Genomic DNA, 21227 nt, shown 5'->3' with positions numbered 1-21227 from the left:
TGGCAATAGTTCTCTAATAATCTTGATTGTACGATCTGCATCCCCCCCCCCCCCTCTCTCTCTCTCTCTCTCTCTCTCTCTCTCTCTCTCTCTCTCAGAGGATCGGAGGGTCCTTTGGACAGTCCTCCTGTTGGTTTTTTCGCATTACTCTTCATAATCCAAAATATACATCTTGTGATATGAGTAATATATTATGACAACGTATAATATTAAGGTATTTAACGACTCGAGAACTCCACGAACTACAAGTTTGGACCGACACGGTATAAGCTAAATAGTGTGAGCAGCAGACGAGACCGGATCAGGCCATGAACCCGGTTCGGTTTCCAATTAGCCACTCACTGCATAATGGACCGGCCAAGTTAAGTATTTGCCTGGACTTCACCCGAACATTAACCCGGCGGATGTATACGATGTATCGAAGGACCCCAAGAAGCTAGGGATCATTTCCCTCCTCTTCGTTGTCGTCCTCCCACTCGTTCCTCGGCGGCTGCGATCTCCGGCGCGCAATCACGGTGAGAAATTCTAGCTTTCCAGTTCTCCTCCTCGTCCCTCGATTTCAGGCAGTTCTATCCCTGATCTCCACCTGTGCTTCTCTCCCAGATCATCCCCAAGAAGAACCGCCGTGAGATTTGCAAGTACCTCTTCCAAGGTAGTTTTGAATGCATAAAAGGGCTTCCCTTATTAGTATTCTTGCCGTAAGATCGTTCTTTTTCATTGATTATCTTGGATTTAATTTGTTGCTGTTATCTGTTGGTATAGAGGGGATGCTTTACGCGTAGAAGGATTACAATCTTGCCAAGCATCCCGAGATGGACGTGCCAAACCTGCAGGTCATCAAGCTGATGCAGATCTTCAAGTCAAGGGAGTACGTGAGGGAGACCTTTGCTTGGCAGCACTACTACTGGTATCTCGCCGATGATGGTATCGAGTACCTGAGAACTTACCTTAATCTTCCCTCCGAAATTGTCCCCCGCGACCCTGAAGAAGTCCACGAGACCGCCGGCCCGACCGTTTGGCTCTGGCCCTCCCGGTGACCGCCCCAGGTGACTATAACCCCCCCCCCCAATCTCTTCCGTTTCAGTGTTACGAAGAGTACTTTTGGTTGATGTTTTCTATTCTTAGCAGGGGACCACCACGATTTGAAGGAGATAGGCCAAGATTTGGGGATAGGGATGGATGTCGGGGTGGTCCTCGTCCTCGAGGTCCTCCGGGTGATCTTGCTGACAAGGGCGGCGCACCTCCGGAGTTTCAGCCATCTTTCAGGGTATGCATCAACTCATATTTCATATCTTTATTCTAAGCTTTTTTCCTATCATCAAAATTTGTTATGAGTATTACGAGGTCAGTCAAGAATGCCTTTTCTGGTCGTATTTTTGGTAGAGAATGATGAAAGGTTCTTTCTTGCTGTTACGTTGTAGGATGTGGACTCTGCTGTTAGAAATGTGTGATTTGGCTATAGAGAATTTCTAGTTTATCTCTTCCAGAAGTGTTATCTGCCTTCTCGCTGTATTCTCTGGGGCAGTTTATTCTAGGTGAAAGACAAGTTTATTCATTGTCAAATATTTGAATGATATCATAGACATGGAGCTAACCTACCACAATTATTTGACAAGAAAATGATAAGCTTGCAAATATGCAACTTTTCTAGAAGCCATTCTGCAAATTTTTGCACAATCGCTTTGGAGAATGGAAGTGCAGAATATCATAGCAGGCACTAGAAATGCTTGGAATATGTTCAATAATCATACTCTTGATATTAATATCTACTTGCAGCGTCCTCATGCAAAAGGTAGCTTCGATTTATGAATTTTATTGTGGAATATTGGAGGGCAAATGAACCTTGGTAGTAGAGAGTCAGATCCAGAATGCATGGATGTTTTATTGCTTAGAAGTGAGTGTAACTTCCAAAGCGAGATTAAATTAGGAGGGGAGACTGGTAATCTGGGACAGCAAATAAAAAGCTGCCATGCATCAAGTTTTGATGTGGAGGATCCTTATCTGAATGTTGCAAATCACATTATCATTGGTTGAGTTGTCTTGTGCCAAAGCGAAGTTATTATGAGTTAATGTTCAATTTTAAGTTGATTGCTATGTTGTGGGATTCTAGTCATGGTCTTATTGTTGGTTGTCACATAGTTTTACTTGTTTTCTAGATTCTTGGCCATTATCTGACCCTAGATTTTTCTTCTATTCAAAAAGTATATAATGCTTCTCATTTTACATGTAATTGCAAACTTGATTAATTCTTCATTTCAACCATGTTGTAATGGCACTTGTCATAACATGATGCTCATCACTTGTCATGTTTTGATTGATTATCTTGAGTAGTTGTATTAAATCATGCATTCAGGACTTTTTTTTTTTTGTCATTTCTAGAATCCAAAGCAAGAAGCAATATGATGAGTATAGTTTTTTTTTTGTACGTTATTGTTGGTGTAAACAACTTCGAGCCGTGGCCTCGGGGCCGACACGGCTTGGTTCGGGTCCGAATGATGGGGGGATCTTGTTCGGCGTCCCTCTAGGTTGCCAAGGCGGTCGCTTGTGCTGATCGGGTCGCGTCGGAGCTCGCCGGGCTTCTCCGGGGGGTGGAGGTTCCTCGCCTGGGTGTTCGGGGGAAGGAGCTCCGTCTTCGTCCCTGCACACAGGTCGGGTCGGGGTGCTCGACTTGACCCCTCCGATGATCAAGTTAGTGAGTAGTCGCAGGGGGTTTCAATAGCTAAGTTGTGTCTCCTTCTCCCTCTCTTCTTCTCCTCGTTCAGGACGCGAGGGTATTTATAGGGAAGCTTACTGTTTCCTGATGTGCCCGCTTGCAGGGGGCAGGCTCGTACTCTTGGTAGCGTCCGACACTGGTGTTGGCGTGGCGTGGACGACCGGGCTTGAGCAGGACGTTAATGCGCCTCGGCCGGTGTTCTGGTCCGTTTGACCAGGTGCTGTCGGGTCGATCGAGGCGTGAGGCATCATCTAGGGCAGCTGACGTCAGCCCGAGTCTTGTCGCCATTATTATCCTCATCATATTCCCCCTCGGAAAGAAGCTATGCGTCAGGAGTCCGAGGCATGGCTTCAGCTTTCAATATTTGTTCTCGTCGGGCGGCTACTGGTCCGTTGCCAGGGGTGCGGGTTGCGTGCGCAGCGGTGACCCTTGGTAGTGTGCGGTCGAGGAACACAACTCGGTCGAACAGGCCGAGCAGAGGCTGTGATCTCGAGCGGCGCGCGACCGAGGAGCGCGGCTTAGGCAGGCAGGCTGCGCAGAGGCAGTGGTCTCGGGGAGCATGGAGCCGAGGAGCACGACGCAGGCGGGTTGGCTGCGCAGGTGCGGTCTCGGGGAGCATGGAGCCGAGGAGCACGACGCAGGTGGGCTGGCCGCGCAGGTGTGGTCTCGGGCAACATGCGGCCGAGGAATGTGGCTCAGGCGGGCAGGCCGCGCAGGCGTATAGCTCAAGCGGGCTACGACCGAGGAGCGCGGCTTAGGCGGGCAGGCCGCGCAGAGGTAGTGGTCTTGGGGAGCATGGAGCCGAGGAGCACGACGTAGGCGGGCTGGCCGCGCAGGTGTGGTCTCGGGGAGCATGAAGCCGAGGAGCACGACGCATGCGGGCTGGTCGCGCAAGTGTGGTCTCGGGCAACATGCGACCGAGGAATGTGGCTCAGGCGGGCAGGCCGCGCAGGCGTATAGCTCAGGCGGGCTGCGGCCGAGGAGCGCGGCTCAGGCGGGCAGGCCGCGCAGAGGCAGTGGTCTCAGGGAGCATGGAGCCGAGGAGCACGACGCAGGTGGGCTGGCCGCGCAGGTGTGGTCTCGGGGGGCATGGAGCCGAGGAGCACAACGCAGGCGGGCTGGCCGCGCAGGTGTGGTCTCGGGGAGCATGGAGCTGAGGAGCACGACGCAGGCGGGCTGGCCGCGTAGGTGTGGTCTCGGGCAACATGCGGCCGAGGAATGTGGCTCAGGCGGGCAGGCCGCGCAGGCGTATAGCTCAGGCGGGCTGCAGCCGAGGAGCGTGGCTCAAGCGGGCAGGTTGCGCAGAGGCAGTGGTCTCGGGGAGCATGGAGCCGAGGAGCACGACGCAGGCGGGCTGGCCGCGCGGGTGTGGTCTCGGGGGGCATGGAGCCAAGGAGCACGACCCAGGCGGGCTGGCCGCGCAGGTGTGGTCTCGGGCAACATGTGGTCGAGGAGCACGATGCAGGCGGGCAGGCCGCGCAGGCGTGGTCTCGGGCAACATGCGGCCGAGGAGCACGGCGCAGGCGGGCAGGCCGCGCAGGCGTATATCTCAGGCGGGCTGGGGCCAAGGGGTATAGCTCAGGCAGGCAGGCCGCGCTGAGGTGGACTCGGGCAGTCTACGGCCAAGCCGTGTAGATACCGAAGGGGTTAGGTCGGGGCTAACCGCGAGCCGGGAGGCAGTCAGGTAGATACTGAGTCTTCGCTCGGAAGAGACTAAGGCAGGGCCTAGATTCCTCTTCTCGAGGTTGGTCATTCGGGGGTTGATCCCGTGCGGCCCCGATCAGGCGTGACCATCCAGCGACGGGTTCGTCTGAGTCGATCTGGCGATCCCTTGACATTCGGGCCCTCCTTCTGGCGTCAAAATGTTGGTGTAAACAACTTCGAGCCGTGGCCTCGGGGCCGACGCGTCTTGGTTCGGGTCTGAATGATGGGGGGATCTTGTTCGGCGTCCCTCTGGGTTGCCAAGGCGGTCGGTTGTGCTGATCGGGTCGCGTCGGAGCTCGTCGGGCTTCTCCGGGGGGTGGAGGTTCCTTGCCTGGGTGTTCGGAGGAAGGAGCTTCGTCTTCGTCCCTGCACACAGGTCGGGTCGGGGTGCTCGACCCGACCCCTCCGACGATCAAGTTAGTGAGTAGTCGCAGGGGGTTTCAATAGCTAAGTTGTGTCTCCTTCTCGCTCTCTTCTCCTCCTCGTTCAGGACGCGAGGGTATTTATAGGAAAGCTTACTGTTTCCTGATGTGCCCGCTTGCAGGGGGCAGGCTCGTACTCCTGGTAGCGTCCGACATTCGTGTTGGCGTGGCGTGGACGACCGGGCTTGAGCAGGACGTTAATGAACCTCGGCTGGCGTTCTGGTCCGTTTGACCAGGTGCTGTCGGGTCGATCGAGGCGTGAGGCGTCATCTGGGGCAGCTGACGTTAGCTCGAGTCTTGTCGCCATTATTATCCTCATCAGTTATGATGGTCATCTGAAACATTTCTGGGTCGATAAATTTCAAATCTCTGAAGGGTTTTCTTTGGGAATGATTAATATTATTTACTTGTCTAATTTATATTGATGAAGAGTCAAGTATGGCCTTGGTTAAAATTCTCAGTTAGCAAATCACCAAAGTTTGTCCTGCGTGACCTTTGGCAGAAAAAGAGTGATTCATTATTTGATATTCTGGTATCTTGGTTCATTGACTTCTATTATGATCATCGTAATCTGACTTGCTGAAACATGTGTCCTAGAAGAACAAGTTATCACATATATGCTTGCTTTTTGATGGAATCCTACTTCATAGAACCCAAATATGACAGGGAGTTGAAATTTATTCTCACAAAAAACACATATTTCAGCTTTCGATGGCACCATTATTTAGGAAACAGGATCTTAGCTTTATTATGTAACAGAAAATCCTGTAATTTGTGTTTACAATCAGTTCGTAGATTGTAGTATCCCATGAGTTTGTAATTGAATTATGGTCCTTCACCTAGGTAATGCTAAAATATAAATGAAGCATGCATTTTCAGTTTTTTATGGAATTACCGATGGAAAGCAGCCCATTGCACATCAAAACAAGAATCAAAAGACACACACATACTAACTGGTAATAAGATTGTCCATTACTAATTGATAAACAAAATATGCATTTTAATTGTAGGATTTTGCGAACATTGTACATATATCTTTCTTTACCACCTGAATTATTTTTCTGAGGCATTGTATACACACCACCTGATATCAATGCACTTCTTTTGCGGGCAGTGATATGGATTAACCATTAAAATTGTGCAGGGTGCTGGTGGCAGACCCGGATTCGGCCTTGGAGGTGGAGGTGGAGGATTTGGTGCTGGTTCTGCCCGAGCTTCTCTTCAGTGGCTTTTAGGGCCTGCTTTTCCAAGTGTTCCCCGTCGAGCTTTTTGACATGAAAGGCATTTTTGATGATTTCGTCTGTTTGCTTCCAATTTGTTGAATTGATTAGAAATTGTAAGATTCTGCTGGTCAAATGCATAATGCCTTTGGAAATTTTTAAGAGGTTGGCGTATGAAGTGGTGCCACATCAGATTTGCTTATATTCTCTGCCAACTCAAACAGTGCTGCTCTAGCACTCTACAATTTCTGCTGACATCAGTAAATAGTTTTTGAGTTGCAGAGCTAGGAATCAATCTGAAAACTCTTGGTGCCATACATAATATATATAAATATTTTGATAATCTAATGATTCTCGACTGACCTTTTGATCCGAGATCAGAGTCCTTGAATCAGATGAATGATCTCTGTGCTGGTCATCCTGCAGCTCGTCAAATGGAATATACATCAATCAGCACTGCCGTCTCCCGCATGAACGCCTCTCCTGCGCATCATTTGCGTGACCACGTCCTAAAAACTATTTGAAGATTTCCAGTCTTGATCTCATAGGGAACAATCATAAACAGATGGCTGCACATGAACTGCAACCCAAGGGAGGAATGAAGGCAAGCGGACAGGTGCACGGAGAAGATAGTGGGAAGAGATGTAGCCCCCATATACTTGATCCCCCTCCTGGAAGCAAGGTAGCACCACTCATCTGTGCCATTGATTCTTGTTTCATATCCACGTATTCCTTCTCCACTCAGCCTTTTTATTCTAAACTCACGACATCTTGTTTGTTTGCAGTATAATTATGCTTAGAATAACAGTTCTTGCTTCTTATATCACCATCATTGCAGGGAGATAACGAGACAGCCATCGTAGAAGAAGAAATGAGAACTCTCTGGATTGTGCTCCTCCTCGTCTTCTCAGGTATTCGGAACATGTCGTCTCTTAATGAAGAGCATTGCGTTTTGATTGACCTGTTGTGGGAATTCTTCTGTTGACAGGGGCAAAACCGTCCGAGGGAGCGCGCGTCTTCACCATAGTGAACGAGTGCAAGACCACGATATGGCCGGGGATCATACCGGGGGAAAGCTTCAACGGCGGTGGGTTCGCCCTGAAGCAGGGCCAGTCCGTGGTCGTCAAGGCGCCGGTCGGGTGGTCCGGCCGGATATGGGGCCGGACCGGATGCAACTTCGACCGGAACGGGAACGGGTCGTGCCAGACCGGCTCCTGCGGCTCCTCCCTCAAATGCTCCGGCTCGGGCGAGACGCCCGCCACGCTCGCCGAGTTCACCCTCGCCGCCTTGGACTTCTACGACGTCAGCCTCGTCGATGGCTTCAACCTTCCGGTGGTGGTGACCCCGGTCAATGCGCAGGGCGGCAACTGCAGCTCCGCCGGCTGCGACGGCGACCTGCGACAGACCTGCCCCTCGGAGCTGGCCGTCATGGTCAAGAGGGAGACGGTGGCGTGCCGGAGCGCGTGCGACGTGTTCGATACCGACCAGTACTGCTGCCGCGGCGTGTACGGGAACCCGTCCACGTGCCAGCCGACGTACTATTCCAAGAAGTTCAAGACGGCGTGCCCGGCGGCGTACAGCTACGCATACGACGACCCCAGCAGCATCTTCACCTGCAGCCAGGCCGACTACATCGTCACCTTCTGCTCCAACAGGTGAACGCATTACCTTGCTTGATTGCCAGGGTTTCTGAGAGCAGGACGACGGACTCAGTCGCATTGTGGCTTCGTTGCAGGAAGAACAGAGTGTGCTCGTACCACGACAACAGGCTGACTTGCAGCGGAACCGAGGGGGGAGCATCTACTTGTAAATGGCTGATAGCGATGTTCCTCGGTTTGTGGGGCTCGCTGCTCGTATCATAGGCATCGCGAAGCTGGATGTTTCTTTCTTGTGGTGCACAGTTGCAGAGGATGATGAGCCAGTAAGTGTCCTCTACGATGGGGGCTCATCCGTTTGTGACACATTAAGAGAATGATATGTTCTCCAGAATTCCAATACTACTGCTGGTTTTTGATACAGAACTCCGCTCCACTTCGTTTGACACATTAAGAGTTGTTTGGACTTTTATTACAAGCCGTACATCTGGCGGTCCTAAGTATCTAACAAAAAAAAAGTTCTGGTAAGAGCTAGTTGCAGTTGCAAATAATGAACTGATAACCTTTTCCTTAATCCCCAAAAAATGAAAAAAAGCTAATGGCAATAATGGAGCAATCTCCATTCTTACCCAAGCCAAGGAATCTAAAATGAAAACTCTTTGATATTCTCAATGTTTCAAGGATCAACGAGACGAGGAATGAGATTGCTCATTCATCAGGGCCAAAGTCCTCATCGGAGGCATTTCCTAAGAATGATCCAAGAGATTTGCGTAAGATGCTGAAAGATCTGTCATCCTGTAACGTAACCAAGACAGAGCATGGCATTAGCGTAAGTCTGATAGACGATTGAGGTTAAACTGAGACAAGGATAAGTTTTAGATCCCTGAAAATTTTACATGCTTGCACCAAACAGAACCGTTACTTGTCAAGGCATGCATCGACAAGATGATGTGATTAGATTACTGAGTACATCTATCAGTGCGACTGATCTTTGACATGTTCCAGATATAACCTGGTACTAGCACCCAAATCACTAACCATCCAGATACACGCACAAGACTATGAAAATTCTTGAGACTGGCAGATTGAGATGCATAATTTTAGCAAGAACGACATATGATGCAAAAATACCAGAAAGCAACCATAGAAAAGTGGAGGATAACAAGCAAACCAGACTGCTGACCGACTGTTGTATTCCGCTGACTTACCTGCATCTTCTTTTTCAGAGATTCTTCTGCACTGGCTAGCTTGTCTGTACAGGTCTTCTCGAGTTCAGAGAGACTGGTTTTCTCTTTCTTTCCTACAAGACATGGAAGACAATGACTGCGTTAAACCTCTTCCTTTGGCAGTCTAGTTTTGAAAAAAAGAAAAAGCTGGTGCTCACTGTGTTGTTCATATCGAATGGACAATTTTTCCTTTTCATCTTCGTATTTGGAATATATGTCTGAAAGCAGAACCAATAAATGATAAGCTATTGACCATAAAGAGATGCCTGAAGTTTGCAACTTACGGATTGAAAAGAAAATAATTCCTAACATTTGAAAAATTATCTAATATTTGCAAGCAATAGCTTAGAGGATCAAACCGACTCCTTTGAACAAATGAAAACAGCCGCTGTACTTAACCTGGAGGATCATGTTCTATGGATCGTGTCCTTCAATGCTAGTTTGCGAAATAGAAAGTTGCATGATACACAGTTGTAGTCCAATAGCCCAGACGTAAAAATCAAGAGTCCGGGTGTTGGAAACATGCAAATTACAATCAATATGCATATAATTTGTAGATAAAAAGTTCTGAATAACAATGATAATCTAACCTGCATTTCAGTCCACAATCAATCGTACCAGAATTTGAAGCTTTTAGCTACAAATTCATCTCATGCTGAAGGATATCCTTAGAGGGATAGTCTACCAGTTAGCCTTAGAAAAACAAACCGATGAAGTTCGTATAGGGTTGAAATCAGATTTACAAAGCTGTCATGGTGAACAATTTAGAAAAGTACTACTAATGTAGGTAATCTTATAACCACTAATGATATGAGAAGGTACCCATATTCTGGAAGGCATATTGGTGAGAGGACAACATAGTTGAGACAATTGTTCTTGTATCTTCATAATTTATTTTGAACTAATATTATTATGCCAGGTTTGCAGAATCACGATATTTTACGAAATCTCCATTTAGAAGAATATACATCGATACTTCAACTTGCCCCATCCTTTAGCTACTACTGTGTAGAACAAACTAGAGTGCTCTGAGTCACAGACACACTTTTGGATGGCCAAATATCTAATATTGTGGCTAAATCTTTATAATAAAGTCTAATATCTGCAGAAGAGTTGGTAATGACCCATTAATCACAAGACAAATGTTATGCTGAGGTGCTCATTGCAAATCAAACAGTTTGCTACTTGTTTGAACTTACCTTTAAAAGCCTGTATATGTGCTTGTTTCTCCTTGCAAAACTTTTCATAAGCTGCTTGAAACTTGCTGTACTCTGTTTTCAAAGAGCTCTCACACTACGGTTTATTCATGTTAGAAGATCAAAATTATCACAATACTAATGGTCCTAAGAACATTGTTATTAATAAACTTTAACCAACGAATTATAGCTTAATGAACCTCTTTAGAACTCTTTAATAATGCCTTCATCAAACTCTGCCTGCCATTGAAAGAGGAACTACTTGATTACATGTGCTGTCTATGTCATAAGAAGGTGAAGGAGATACTATCTATCGAGTGTGCAGAACCAAATGAATTAACTACGACTATTTGAACTTTGCGATGACAGAAAATAACAATTTAGTGTTTTCGATTTTAACCATGATATATGAGCAAAAGAGACGCTTAGCATTGCGATCATTCCAAAAATGATTATAATATTGTAGAGTTGTGTGTTAAATAACCATCCTGGCATTTCAAATTCATTAAACTAAATCAACAACACATGGCAAGAAATGGATTTCTTCTACCTTTCTTTGTCGAACTTTGATTTGGCATCATCTGTCATTGATTGGATCTCCAACTCTAGACTGCTAACCAAATAGATCGTCAGCTACATGATAAAATGATACACATGATTGGTGCGCAAGCTCTGAAATATGGTAGCCGATACACTTAACACCTAAAGGTGAATGATTTTGTAAATAAGCTAATGCTTGCTCATTTATAAATGGAGTCAAAGAGATCAACATCTATTTCAGACAAGAAATATATTGAGTACACATGTATCAGTCCAAGACAAAATGTTTGCTACTGCATATAAAGAACAAAATCATACAAGAATAGATTTCTCCTTTAAACTATTGATAAAAATTACTGCATCATCTCTATTATCCAGAGTGCAGATATTGAAACAAAAACTCATCTGGGTATCTGTACAAATCAAAATAATACAAAGATAGCTCGGATTCAACAAACACCCCATCTGCAAAACTACATCAGTTCATTTAATTGTTAGGGCACAGAATGGTAGCTCTAGATTCAGAAATCCGCATAATCAATATTTTATCCAAATCTTATTATCTCTGCTGTTAAATCGTAGGTCATAGCATAAAAGGGAAGAAACCTAACAAGAGAAGAGGATTGATCCATAATAGAACAGAGAAGAACAACGGAATATGAAAGGAGAGGCTATTAGGTTTCATTGAGATAAGAATTGACCTCTTTATCGTTTCCTCGGCCTTCTTTTGCCCATCCTTCAGAGCTTTTTCTCTGATCTGATGCAAGGCCGATATGATCCCCTTGATATCACTGAAATCGCCAATCATTTGGATCCGTTCACGCAAGAAACCCGGAGAACGAAACCACGGGAAAACAAGATCGAAGGAAGAACATATAGGGGTACAGTCAATACCGTACCTGGATAGATCGAGATCTGGGTCGTCATCAACACTCTCTCGCTTCTTCGCCTTCCTCTCAGGCCTCAGGCACTCCGACTCCTCCCTGCTTCGCTTGGCACTTCCTGCGGCTGCCGACATTGGAAATCCACCCAAATCCAACATGAAAACCTCCGACCTAGGATCGAGAAGAGTAGGGCCACCAAAGAGATGCAGGGGCTTAGGGTTTCGAAACCCTAGTTCGTCGAAACGAAGACGAAGAACGAGCTGGCGTCCTCTTCGCTCGAACGCGCTCTGGCCTCATCTAATATCCCGCGTGCCGGATGCAATTACTCTTTTACCCCCGACAGGGGACCGGCTCGTGAGTTCAGATCCGGCTTGTCCTTAGGGGTATTTCTGGTACAACAGAACAAAGTTTGAACTCGCCCGCCATTTCCATCGGTGGTGAGTGGGGATCCCCTCCAAGCGAATCGCAGTGTAAAAGTCTTACAATTCCAACACATGCAACCGATGAAAAGCTTCAAGGTTTGATTGATGTGACTACGAGTCTAATCCTTCTCCAACTTCATCATTATTGATCCATAAAATCGATTGCGCATTAGGAATTTAATCGAAACCATTTTGATGAGAACAAACAGTACAATTGGCTGCTTTCATCAGTAATGATATGAAGAAATTAGCCGGAAGCAAAGCAGCTTTACTCATAGTAAGGTCTTCAAAGCTTGTTCTTGCAGCATTGGTAATCAGTAACCATGCAGTTGCAGATGTGTTCTTGCATAATCTGCTAATATATCTTAAAGATGGATTGACAGTTTCTCCTTCTATCCTCCAAAGAAACAGCACAAGATCATATGAAGCCATGTTCTTCCCTTTATCTCGGCTCTGATGATTGGAACACCCATCACTCGGACGTGGTCTCCACCTTCCCATGTGAACGATCAGCTTTTTCCCATCCCTCGAACCACCACAGAGCCATTTCCTTTTCACCGAAGCCATGGCTGCTGGTCAATCAATGTCTGTGGGGATATCCTTGAAGACAGGAAAGGAACTGGCCATAAGTTGCCTGGAGAAGCCAAACGTTGATGTTGCTCATGTCAAACTTGCACATCTTTGCATTCGCAGTGGCCTTCCGGACAGCCGAAACAAGCTTCAAGATGTCATAGAATCACCTACATGAACTCATGGATGGATTTCATTCGAGAGTTTTGAGCTCCAGTTTCGGGTGATCAGCTCACTAGGCAAAGCTGCACAATACTAGAGTGAGAATGTTCTTGCGAACCACCCTGTCGGCAGAGTCATGTGGACTATGGGAGTGACTGTTGTGAGACCCACAGAAGGCGACCCGTCATGGGGGATGACCTAATCCCATTAGGGTTACACGTTCTGTTCTTGTCGTGAATGGTCTTAAAGGTGAAATCTTTGGATGACTTCTTATACCAACCGATCCTGTGTTCCTCGCATTTGCCTCCTCTTCTCCATTACGCTCCTACAAACATGAATGACTTCAGGGAGAGCAAGCAGTACTGCTATTTCCACCCCAAGCAGTTGGTCGTGGGGATATGTGCTCAGTGCTTGAGAGACAGGCTCCTGGTCTTGGAATCCAAACAAGCTCATCTTCCTCGAACCAAGGACGGCATTAGGTCATTCAGAGTCTTGAAGAGGAAATCCATCATCGCCCTTCCTAAAATCTTCGCTCTGGGCTCTTTCGTACATCTCCTCGAGCCCCATCATCGTGAGAACAAAGATCACTCCGAAGACGAAGGCTCCATTGACAGCCTTGAAGGTAAACGTTTAGTCCAAATTCGTTGATTCGTTGGGTAGATCATGTATGTATGTCTTAAGTGAATCAATCATCTATATCTCCATCGACATGCAGCCTCGGTGTGCTAAATATGAACAGAAGAATGCTTTCTATGAGATAGACTTAAAATACAGCCTTTAGGTTAGTTAATTCATAAGTAAAGGTAGATCAGTATAGCTACTCCTCATTTTTCTCATGATCAATGATTCAAACTGATTGAACGTGAGTTGCCAGTCTCTTTTCAGCATTCATTGAGGTCATGCTCGAGTAGTATGTGATTACACGTAACTGGTTCCGGTTTTGTCAGACTCATTCATAACGATGAAGTTTGAGGATGATGGACAAGCTTCATGGAATACTGACGGCAAAAGAAAGAGCATCGAGTCTTGTGCAAACAACATAATGAGCGATGACACCAAGGTGGTAAGAACAGCACTGGTGGAGCACTCAAACCCCTGTGGGGTGCTGAGATGGCGAAAGAGAATCGGACAGCTTCTCCAGCTTGGACGTTGGAAGCGGTCCAACAAGGCAAGCACATGCCATGTCGGATTTAGAGGGAAGGTGGAAGGAGTCAAGGGAAGGAGAGGTTGGATAAGGAGCCTCACAAGGAGGACCACCAGCAGTGACTAGTGGAGAGTGGCAGGCTATGCATTATGAACTTTAGCTTTCCTTCACCCAATTTGATGTCAACTTTGCTGAAAAGTATTGGATGAGTAAATCAAACACATGAGACTTGAGTTTTGACTGTATACTGTACAGCATCAAGCTATAATAAATCATGGCAAAAAGGGGTTCATTTTCAACATGGAAAGATCACTTGATTTTGGTCATCTTCATCTGCAAGCAAAAGAATGTCAATGTGCTACTTCATTCGAATGGGTTGGATGTTTTCTGAATCTGTAGGCTCATCAATGCACTTTGTGGATTCTGAACTAAGATGAATAAAGCATGAAAGGAAGATGAATTTTCTTAAGCTTGATCCACAATGCATTATATCTATGAAGATTGATGATGGTTTTGTGTGGGTAGAAGACTGATAAATTATTGGAGCAAAAAAAAGAAAAGAAAGTTGATTCCATAATGCATTTATATTCATGTAGCTGTTGTTGGTATTGATAAGATTGATGATTGTGTGGATAGAAGACTGATTAAAAAGCTATTGAGGCCAATTCAAGTTGTACCCACAAAATGAACATCACATGTTTCTGGGTTAAATTATATATATATATATATATATATATATATATATATATATATATATGTTTTTGTGCCCATAAAAACTCCATAGGCTTGTAGGAGTTTGACCAAATTCTTTTTCATACATGTTTTAGGTTTTAATTAATTCATGACATGTTATTGGGTTTATTTTTTGTCATTTTAAGATTTATGTATATACAAGGATAAAGTCTTCATTTATGGACCACTAAGAGCAAAGGAAATTGACTAAAATAAAAGCAAAAGTGGTTCAATTAATAATTTTTTATATATATCTCCACATGGCCTCTTGGGATTTAAAGAGTGAACAGTTACTCTTAATAGCTTGAATTAAGAGTAACTTTTCACTCTTAATTAAGGACATACCCAATAAGAGTTTTTTGATGCTTTAATTAGCTTGGATTTAAAGAATTTAATCAAATATTAAATTTATATGAACACAATTATACTGAAATAATTCAGATGTCCAAAAGCCTGCACAAGAGACCTTTTATAGTATGATATGAAATTATTAGAGTGAGAGTTGAGAAATTGGCCAAGTAAAAGATTAGGCGTAAGACGATATGTCAATCGTATAGACGTGAGATATCAACAACCATCCACGTATCATACTTCGCGTTTATAGATTTTACAATATATAATATTGATAGAAATCATGTTTTCTAAGAGTTGGTAGTCAAAATAATAATAATAATAAATTAAGGTAAGATGTGGTATAGAAAAATAAAGATATCTCTTGGTTAGATCGTTTTAACTTTCTTTCTTTTTTTTTTTGTGACCTTTTCGTTATTCTATAGTTAAATGATTATTACAAGAAGTTAATTATTTTCATAATTAGCTCTTCCATTTATTTATGACAGTTGAGAGAATGGTATTCAACTGTGATTCTCAACCGAGTGTCATAAAGTATTGGCACGCAGAGTAACACCTACCCATAGGAATATCAAATCATGAGATGTTGCTTTCTCATCATCTGTATGGGCTAAGTGTCATCGCATCTACAAGACATCCAAATATGTTCGACATTTAGCTACATGAGGTGTCAACATATCCATAGAGCTCTTAAACATGTCCACATATCTTGAGAGCTTTCATGTGATGTGACATAAAACATGGTTGGAGTGAGCTGTTAATATAGTCTTCTGTCACATTGGTCCATCGTTTGTTACATGTATACCAATAAGACTTGGAGAAAACATACAAAGGGAACATGCACGCATGGAGTATGGAGATCGCTTCCAAAAGCACCAGTGCCACTGCAATCATTCCTGCTGGAAGCTGGCTAGATCAATAATATCATGCCTCGAACAATGGAAGAAATGCTGCAGAACACGACGATGCGACGACAGCAGTAGAACTTGGATCTTTCTCGTCCTTTTCATGTCGAGCCAGTCCGATGGAGACACGCACGACGTGCATGCTGAGCATGGACACAGCGGATCATGGCGAGCTTAGCATCTGTATACCTTCTTGTTCTTCCATGGACTGCTGTAGGATCATCCAGTCAATCATTGAGCTCAATAATGCAGGCCACCAGCCCTTACAACTCTCTCTCTCTCTCTCTCTCTCTCTTGAGAAATATGCATTAGTAGCCATATATATCTCTTCTAAGAGTCATCATCAGTGGATAGTTGAGAGAGAAAAAAAAGAAAAAAAAGGAGAGGATCCGTCGTGCTGCCATTTGTTTGCATTCGGAAGGTCTTCTGGTTGGCTGCAAATATTTAGCTACTTCTCCTCTTCTTTTCCTGTTGTCATGATCACAACTCATGCTGCAGGTCTTCCAAAATTTGATTGAGCTTTTACCATGAAGAGTTGATACGGTGTCATCATTATCACTGGTTCCCTCTTCCCAACTGAGGTTTCCTGACCTCAATTCCCACAGTGCCATATTCCTTGTCGTACAAATTGTTTTGGATCACTAAGCTTGTACCAGTGCTTCACAAGCCCCCATGGCCAGCTACAGACAAGCAAAATAAATGGAAGAACATAAGGAGGAACAGATGCAGATAAATATAAGCAAAGGCTTGTAAAACTTCAAACTGTACTAGCTCCATGACTCATGTTGCAGATTACCATTTCACTGACAGTCAATGTTGAAGAAAATGATATTACAAGAGCTGGATATTGTAAAAAAAAAACTAGAACCTCAGAAATCGATATTGAAGTTGATATTTCAGAAATTTATGCAGGGGAGTAGACAGCACCGAAAAATACAAAGAAGCTGTTAGTAAGAGCACGATCATGGTGGTAAATAATACACAATAAAATTCAACAGAGTAAGAATAATCTAAGAGGTCTGCAAAACCTAATGCTCCATGCCGTTATCTAGGAGTAGAAGAATCATGTAAAAGGAACAGGGAAGCAAATGAACAGCCACCACCTCCAAAGATAAATGTCATTCTAAGCATAGATATAGGCAGCTGGGCAGAATTTGGAAAAAGAATTGGATGCAGCAACTAGTGGGAAAGTAGTTTACAACACATAAAGCAGTACTTTGAGAGTGGAAACTGCATAATTCCTGTTTCAAGCTTGCCACATATTCCACCTTGAGATAACTAACCAAGCTAACATGAGAGATGATTTGCCATGTGGACACAGAAAACTTACTCGGAGAAAGCTACTGAGAGATTTTAATAAGAGCTGGCATAGGAAAATGGTCAATATTTACTCCTTAAGGGGGGCCTAGTTAGTGACACAGCTTGGTGCATATTATTTTAGATCCAGGACGAACACAGTCTACCTTTTGGTGAGAAAAAAGATTAACCTTCTTGGCCAGTGAATAACCATATCATTCCATAGACAAACTTTTTGATCAACTGTGAAAGATTAATCCATGCAGTGATGTTTACACGAGAACCCGCCTGTGGCACCAGCTATGAGAAGCATTAGTGAAGTCTTTTTCTTCCACATGCTTTCGATTACATCTTACCTCCTCACAATCGGAGTCCCCATCATTGTTCATGTTACCTGGCACAATCATGATTTGAATGAAAGGTAACCTGCCTGTTCAAGCGGACGGGAGTCACGTCAGTGGCATGGTTGCAATGATAGCTGTTATGAAGCTTGCACCATGACAATGTCATTGTCAAAGATGTAACTTTGGTCTGGTCTATTACCATCCTCTGCAATGGTGCACCTCACTAACATCAACGAAGTCCCAGTAAAGTGAATAAAACTTTGGCCATAAGAGTATGAAGTTAGTTACCTTTGACGAAGACCAGCTTAGCCAACTGCTTCAACCCTCAGACTCGTCCCAAGTTTGGACTGGATCCAGGAGACAAAAAGGAGAAGTTTAGTTACAGAAGATGATCTAGTCACTTTGTCATTCCTATAATAATTGACAGGGAGAAATATCAATTTGACGTTACAGAGTATTCTATGCTCAAGGAAAAAAAACTGGATATATCACTGGTAAGAACAAATGAGTCTTTGCTTTTTCTAATATAGATTGGCATATGAGAAGCAAAACTAGATCGTTATCCTTTTGTTTGTATAAAAGACACTTGCAGATTCAACAATACCAAACAATATCAGAAGGATCCTAGCAGTCCCTTTGCAACATAAATGGCAACAGGAATAAGACAACTGAATGGCACGATGATGATCAAGATCTACATTTGCTTTCCTTTTGACCAGAATAATAAGTCACCAAATATCAAGTCACAATAAACTCTATATAAAGCAAAAAGGAGAATATAATGAACTGCCATGTTAACCTATATTAAAAAAGAACAACAATCTAAGTTCATAGTAAGGCATAAATATTTAATGCAAAAAAACTCTCACTCTTCATTACAATGAGATTGATGCATTTACATTATTAAAAAGACATGGAACTGCCAAAGGGCTCTGGTTAATACAAGTTATCTGGATAGTTCACAGTATAATCAGAAAAGTAGATAATAGATATTTAGAACAAATGTTCTGTAGCAAACATAGGAAGCAACGGGAAATGACATCCGAGACTTCATGTTTTCTTAATCTGCCCGAGATTGACCAGCTCGAGATGAAAGGATGATGCCGACAATAAGACCATAGAGTGCAAGAGCTTCAGCAAAAATGAGAATAAGAATCATCCCAACAAACAGCTTGGGCTGCTGTGCATTGGCCCTGCAACAAATATAAACTCAATTCATTCTTATATGGACTAAATGAACAAAAAACTGTAACATACCAACTCAAAGGCCACAATTAGTCTACACACCAAATAATCAAGTTGATTCATTCAAATAGTCTCTATCAGACTCGTATCTGGTCTAGGACATAGGTTTCAATATATGGAAGGAAACAATATTTCAAGATCTAAGGTCAAAACTTAATGCTGACAAGTAGATCAGCACTAAGCACCTGTGGGATGAAGCACAAAGTGTATTAGGTCCAGAAAACAGAACTGGTTTGTTTTGTTGAAATTTGGAACAACCATAGTATCTTAGTTCAAACTAGGGAGAATAACAGATAGGCAGACGCAGATTGCTGAACAATTTTAATCTGCTTTTGCTTGCTCATTCAAACAAAAACGATAGTTGAATCACAAGTAACCTAAGAGTAAGAGGCAAATATATTGGCAGTCCCTTAAATCACTGGTGCATCACATCCTCCATATGGTGCAAAGTAGAGTTCAATTTCGTTTGATGTGTTACTCCAGATTCTAGGTTTGTTATCTTAAATTAGTAACAATGAGAACAAGATCAGAGTTTTGGAAGGTGCTCCATGGTTTATACAAGCTATTGTGTTTCCATGCATAGAAATAAGATCTGAGATTAAAAAATAATAATTTACAGAAACTTGATTAGGACTAAGAGATATTAACTTCCCTTATTTTTGGTCTTCAAAGTTCTTGATATGATCGGGAATGGTATGGTTAATCCTTTATACTTGGATCATGATAAACACAACTAATCTAGTTGCAGTTAGAAAGGCTCTTCAGTCCAGGAGTCCTTATAGTTCCAGTACCACTGACAACAACATTGTGAACCATATGGGGAAAATGAACAACCAACAGAGTGACATGTAACTGACCCTGAAATTAGCAAGTTTGAGATTCGGTGCCGCATCACATCTTGGTTTATGAAAAAGTAGGACCACATCTCATGTTAAGATATCGAGCAACTATTGAAGGACTTCAAATGGCTAAACTCGACTGCAATCATCCAGATGACAGAAGCAGGATATACTAACTATCAATCCCCACCTACAACTTAACACATCACACAGATGGAACTGATTACTCATTTTATGTCAGCTCCAGGACAATGCTTACTGCCCAGAGCCAAATATATTTAGGCTTCAGCATATATAGGTTCATACCATCCACAATCATTCTCAATTTATTTTCTTTAACCAGAGGACTAGAGATATCCAAAATTTAATGATAACAATTAAGTCCCATATATGCAGATCTTTTGCGTGTGCATAAAAGAATAAAGTAGTTTGCAAATGTTAGCAAACAATGAAATAATAACTTGCTACTGTATTCCATGCCAATGAAGATATTACCAGCACACACCATAAAAGCAGTATGATTATCTCCAAGCTCATAACTAATATTAGCATCATATTATTGAAGAAACATAATTACTTATCTTAAATTTATGTCCTTTTATTCATTGTTTATCAACAAGAACAAATTTGAATTAGCATTATGGTGAACATGTATAGATAAGCCACAATTTTCAATGCATCATTAAGAACTTGCTCAGAGATCCATCAGACAAAAAAAAAAAACATTTACCGCTAAATATGGCTGATCTAATGATATGACATTTTATAACAATCTTCTCATTCCATAATGGAATAATATCACATAGATAAAGAAGCTAGAAGATGAAGGTTATATTTTATGTTGAATTGGTCATGTAACTTCCATCAAGGATGGTTTTTCTAAAGAAAATTATATATGTGAAATAGAAGCTCGATAATCAAGATCGATGTAGACATATAAGCTGCTATTTCTCAATATTATAAAAAACGCCAGCGAAAAGCATCTCAATAACCAGAGAAAAATCAAATCAGATCGGAAAAGAGGTACCTAACGCCAGCATCTCCGACGATCCCGATCGCCATCCCGGCAGAAAGCCCAGCGAGACCACAAGCCAGTCCGGACGAGAGGTGAGCGTAGCCGTCGAAGAGATAGTACGGCTTGGCCTTAGGGTTTATCCCGGTGCTGATGATCACAGCAATGATCAACCCATAGATCCCGAGCACTCCCGCCATGACAACGGGCACGATCGACTTCATCACGAGCTCCGGTCGCATCACTCCCATTGAAGCCACCCCAACTCCGCTCTTCGCCGTCCCGTACGCGGCCCCCATGCCTGCAAAGAAAAAAAGCGCCTCATCAAAGCCAAATTTCGGATTTGACGAGGCATGCGATTCGATCAAAGGATAGTATTACAGGAGAAAACAAGAGCCGCCGCGGCTCCGAGGAATCCGAAGAAGGGGGCCGTCTCATCGCCGGTGAAGGTTGACATCGCCAGGTGGATATGTGAAACCCTAGAATTTGGAAGCCCTAATTCCTACAGAGCGGTGGATGAGGAGGAGGAAGAAGGGCCGACGACTGGGATCGGTGACAATAGATTCGTTGGTGTTAATATAATAACATTATAAGCAACTACACATGTTTAGGTCAGCTTTGGGTCTATGCTATAATATCGGTGCAAGATAATAAAACTACCGATGGTGACGATATCTCCAAGCAGACAGCGGTTTAGCCTCTGCA

The 21227-nt window shown here is 43.6% G+C and overlaps 4 protein-coding genes and 1 pseudogene across 6 annotated transcripts; 3 read left to right on the top strand and 2 right to left on the bottom strand.

Moving 5' to 3' along the window:
* The first annotated feature begins 252 nt into the window (after nt 1-252).
* LOC135620271 (small ribosomal subunit protein eS10z-like) lies at nt 253-6221 on the top strand (annotated as a pseudogene).
* A 155-nt stretch (nt 6222-6376) lies between these two features.
* Nucleotides 6377-8082, top strand: LOC103995669 (pathogenesis-related thaumatin-like protein 3.5). The gene is made up of 4 exons (XM_009416318.3): nt 6377-6741; nt 6898-6970; nt 7048-7714; nt 7795-8082. The coding sequence occupies exons 1-4, from the start codon at nt 6625-6627 to the stop codon at nt 7919-7921; spliced, it is 984 nt and encodes a 327-aa protein (XP_009414593.2). The 5' UTR covers nt 6377-6624; the 3' UTR covers nt 7922-8082.
* A 148-nt stretch (nt 8083-8230) lies between these two features.
* LOC135620270 (uncharacterized) lies at nt 8231-11754 on the bottom strand. Its single transcript, XM_065123100.1, has 8 exons — nt 11516-11754; nt 11318-11407; nt 10627-10686; nt 10277-10316; nt 10080-10173; nt 9039-9098; nt 8863-8954; nt 8231-8449 (listed from the first exon to the last, which is right to left on the bottom strand). The coding sequence occupies exons 1-8, from the start codon at nt 11656-11658 to the stop codon at nt 8363-8365; spliced, it is 666 nt and encodes a 221-aa protein (XP_064979172.1). The 5' UTR covers nt 11659-11754; the 3' UTR covers nt 8231-8362.
* Nucleotides 11755-12861: 1107 nt separating this feature from the next.
* LOC135618331 (uncharacterized) lies at nt 12862-14097 on the top strand. The gene is made up of 2 exons (XM_065119214.1): nt 12862-13276; nt 13602-14097. Exons 1-2 carry the CDS (start codon nt 12892-12894, stop codon nt 13922-13924), a joined length of 708 nt encoding a protein of 235 aa, XP_064975286.1. The 5' UTR covers nt 12862-12891; the 3' UTR covers nt 13925-14097.
* Nucleotides 14098-15610: 1513 nt separating this feature from the next.
* Nucleotides 15611-21200, bottom strand: LOC103995671 (V-type proton ATPase subunit c1). Of its 3 annotated transcripts, none has more exons than XM_018830569.2 (4): nt 20904-21185; nt 20538-20823; nt 17715-17773; nt 15611-17631 (listed from the first exon to the last, which is right to left on the bottom strand). In XM_018830569.2, exons 1-3 carry the CDS (start codon nt 20977-20979, stop codon nt 17752-17754), a joined length of 384 nt encoding a protein of 127 aa, XP_018686114.2. In that variant the 5' UTR covers nt 20980-21185; the 3' UTR covers nt 15611-17631; nt 17715-17751. The 3 variants fall into 3 exon arrangements, with proteins under 3 accessions (XP_018686114.2, XP_018686115.2, XP_064979171.1); XM_018830570.2 differs by having other exon boundaries at nt 15611-16466; XM_065123099.1 differs by lacking the exons at nt 15611-17631; nt 17715-17773 and adding an exon at nt 18250-18619 and having other exon boundaries at nt 20904-21065; nt 21183-21200.
* Between the last annotated feature and the right edge of the window lie 27 nt (nt 21201-21227).

Source organism: Musa acuminata, chromosome BXJ2-8 (genome assembly GCF_036884655.1).
Source record: "Musa acuminata AAA Group cultivar baxijiao chromosome BXJ2-8, Cavendish_Baxijiao_AAA, whole genome shotgun sequence".
In the NCBI taxonomy this organism is placed as follows: Eukaryota; Viridiplantae; Streptophyta; class Magnoliopsida; order Zingiberales; family Musaceae; genus Musa; species Musa acuminata.
The sequence above is the reverse complement of the archived record's forward strand: the minus strand, read 5'-3'. Positions and strand labels throughout refer to the sequence as shown.

What these genes read in the sequence shown, in the direction of transcription:
- LOC135620270 (XM_065123100.1), bottom strand. Translation starts at nt 11,658, where the DNA reads ATGTTGGATTTGGGTGGATTTCCAATGTCGGCAGCCGCAGGAAGTGCC. An exon ending in CCAGATCTCGATCTATCCAG is followed by an intron (nt 11,408 to 11,515) that starts GTACGGTATTGA and finishes TGGCGATTTCAG; the next exon opens with TGATATCAAGGGGATCATAT. An exon ending in TATTAAAGAGTTCTAAAGAG is followed by an intron (nt 10,174 to 10,276) that starts GTTCATTAAGCT and finishes AATAAACCGTAG; the next exon opens with TGTGAGAGCTCTTTGAAAAC.
- LOC135618331 (XM_065119214.1), top strand. Translation starts at nt 12,892, where the DNA reads ATGGTCTTAAAGGTGAAATCTTTGGATGACTTCTTATACCAACCGATC. An exon ending in CTCCATTGACAGCCTTGAAG is followed by an intron (nt 13,277 to 13,601) that starts GTAAACGTTTAG and finishes CGGTTTTGTCAG; the next exon opens with ACTCATTCATAACGATGAAG.
- LOC103995669 (XM_009416318.3), top strand. Translation starts at nt 6,625, where the DNA reads ATGGCTGCACATGAACTGCAACCCAAGGGAGGAATGAAGGCAAGCGGA. An exon ending in ATCCCCCTCCTGGAAGCAAG is followed by an intron (nt 6,742 to 6,897) that starts GTAGCACCACTC and finishes CCATCATTGCAG; the next exon opens with GGAGATAACGAGACAGCCAT. An exon ending in GCTCCTCCTCGTCTTCTCAG is followed by an intron (nt 6,971 to 7,047) that starts GTATTCGGAACA and finishes TTCTGTTGACAG; the next exon opens with GGGCAAAACCGTCCGAGGGA.
- LOC103995671 (XM_065123099.1), bottom strand. Translation starts at nt 20,979, where the DNA reads ATGTCAACCTTCACCGGCGATGAGACGGCCCCCTTCTTCGGATTCCTC. An exon ending in GGCGGCTCTTGTTTTCTCCT is followed by an intron (nt 20,824 to 20,903) that starts GTAATACTATCC and finishes TTTTCTTTGCAG; the next exon opens with GCATGGGGGCCGCGTACGGG. An exon ending in GTCGGAGATGCTGGCGTTAG is followed by an intron (nt 18,620 to 20,537) that starts GTACCTCTTTTC and finishes TATTTGTTGCAG; the next exon opens with GGCCAATGCACAGCAGCCCA.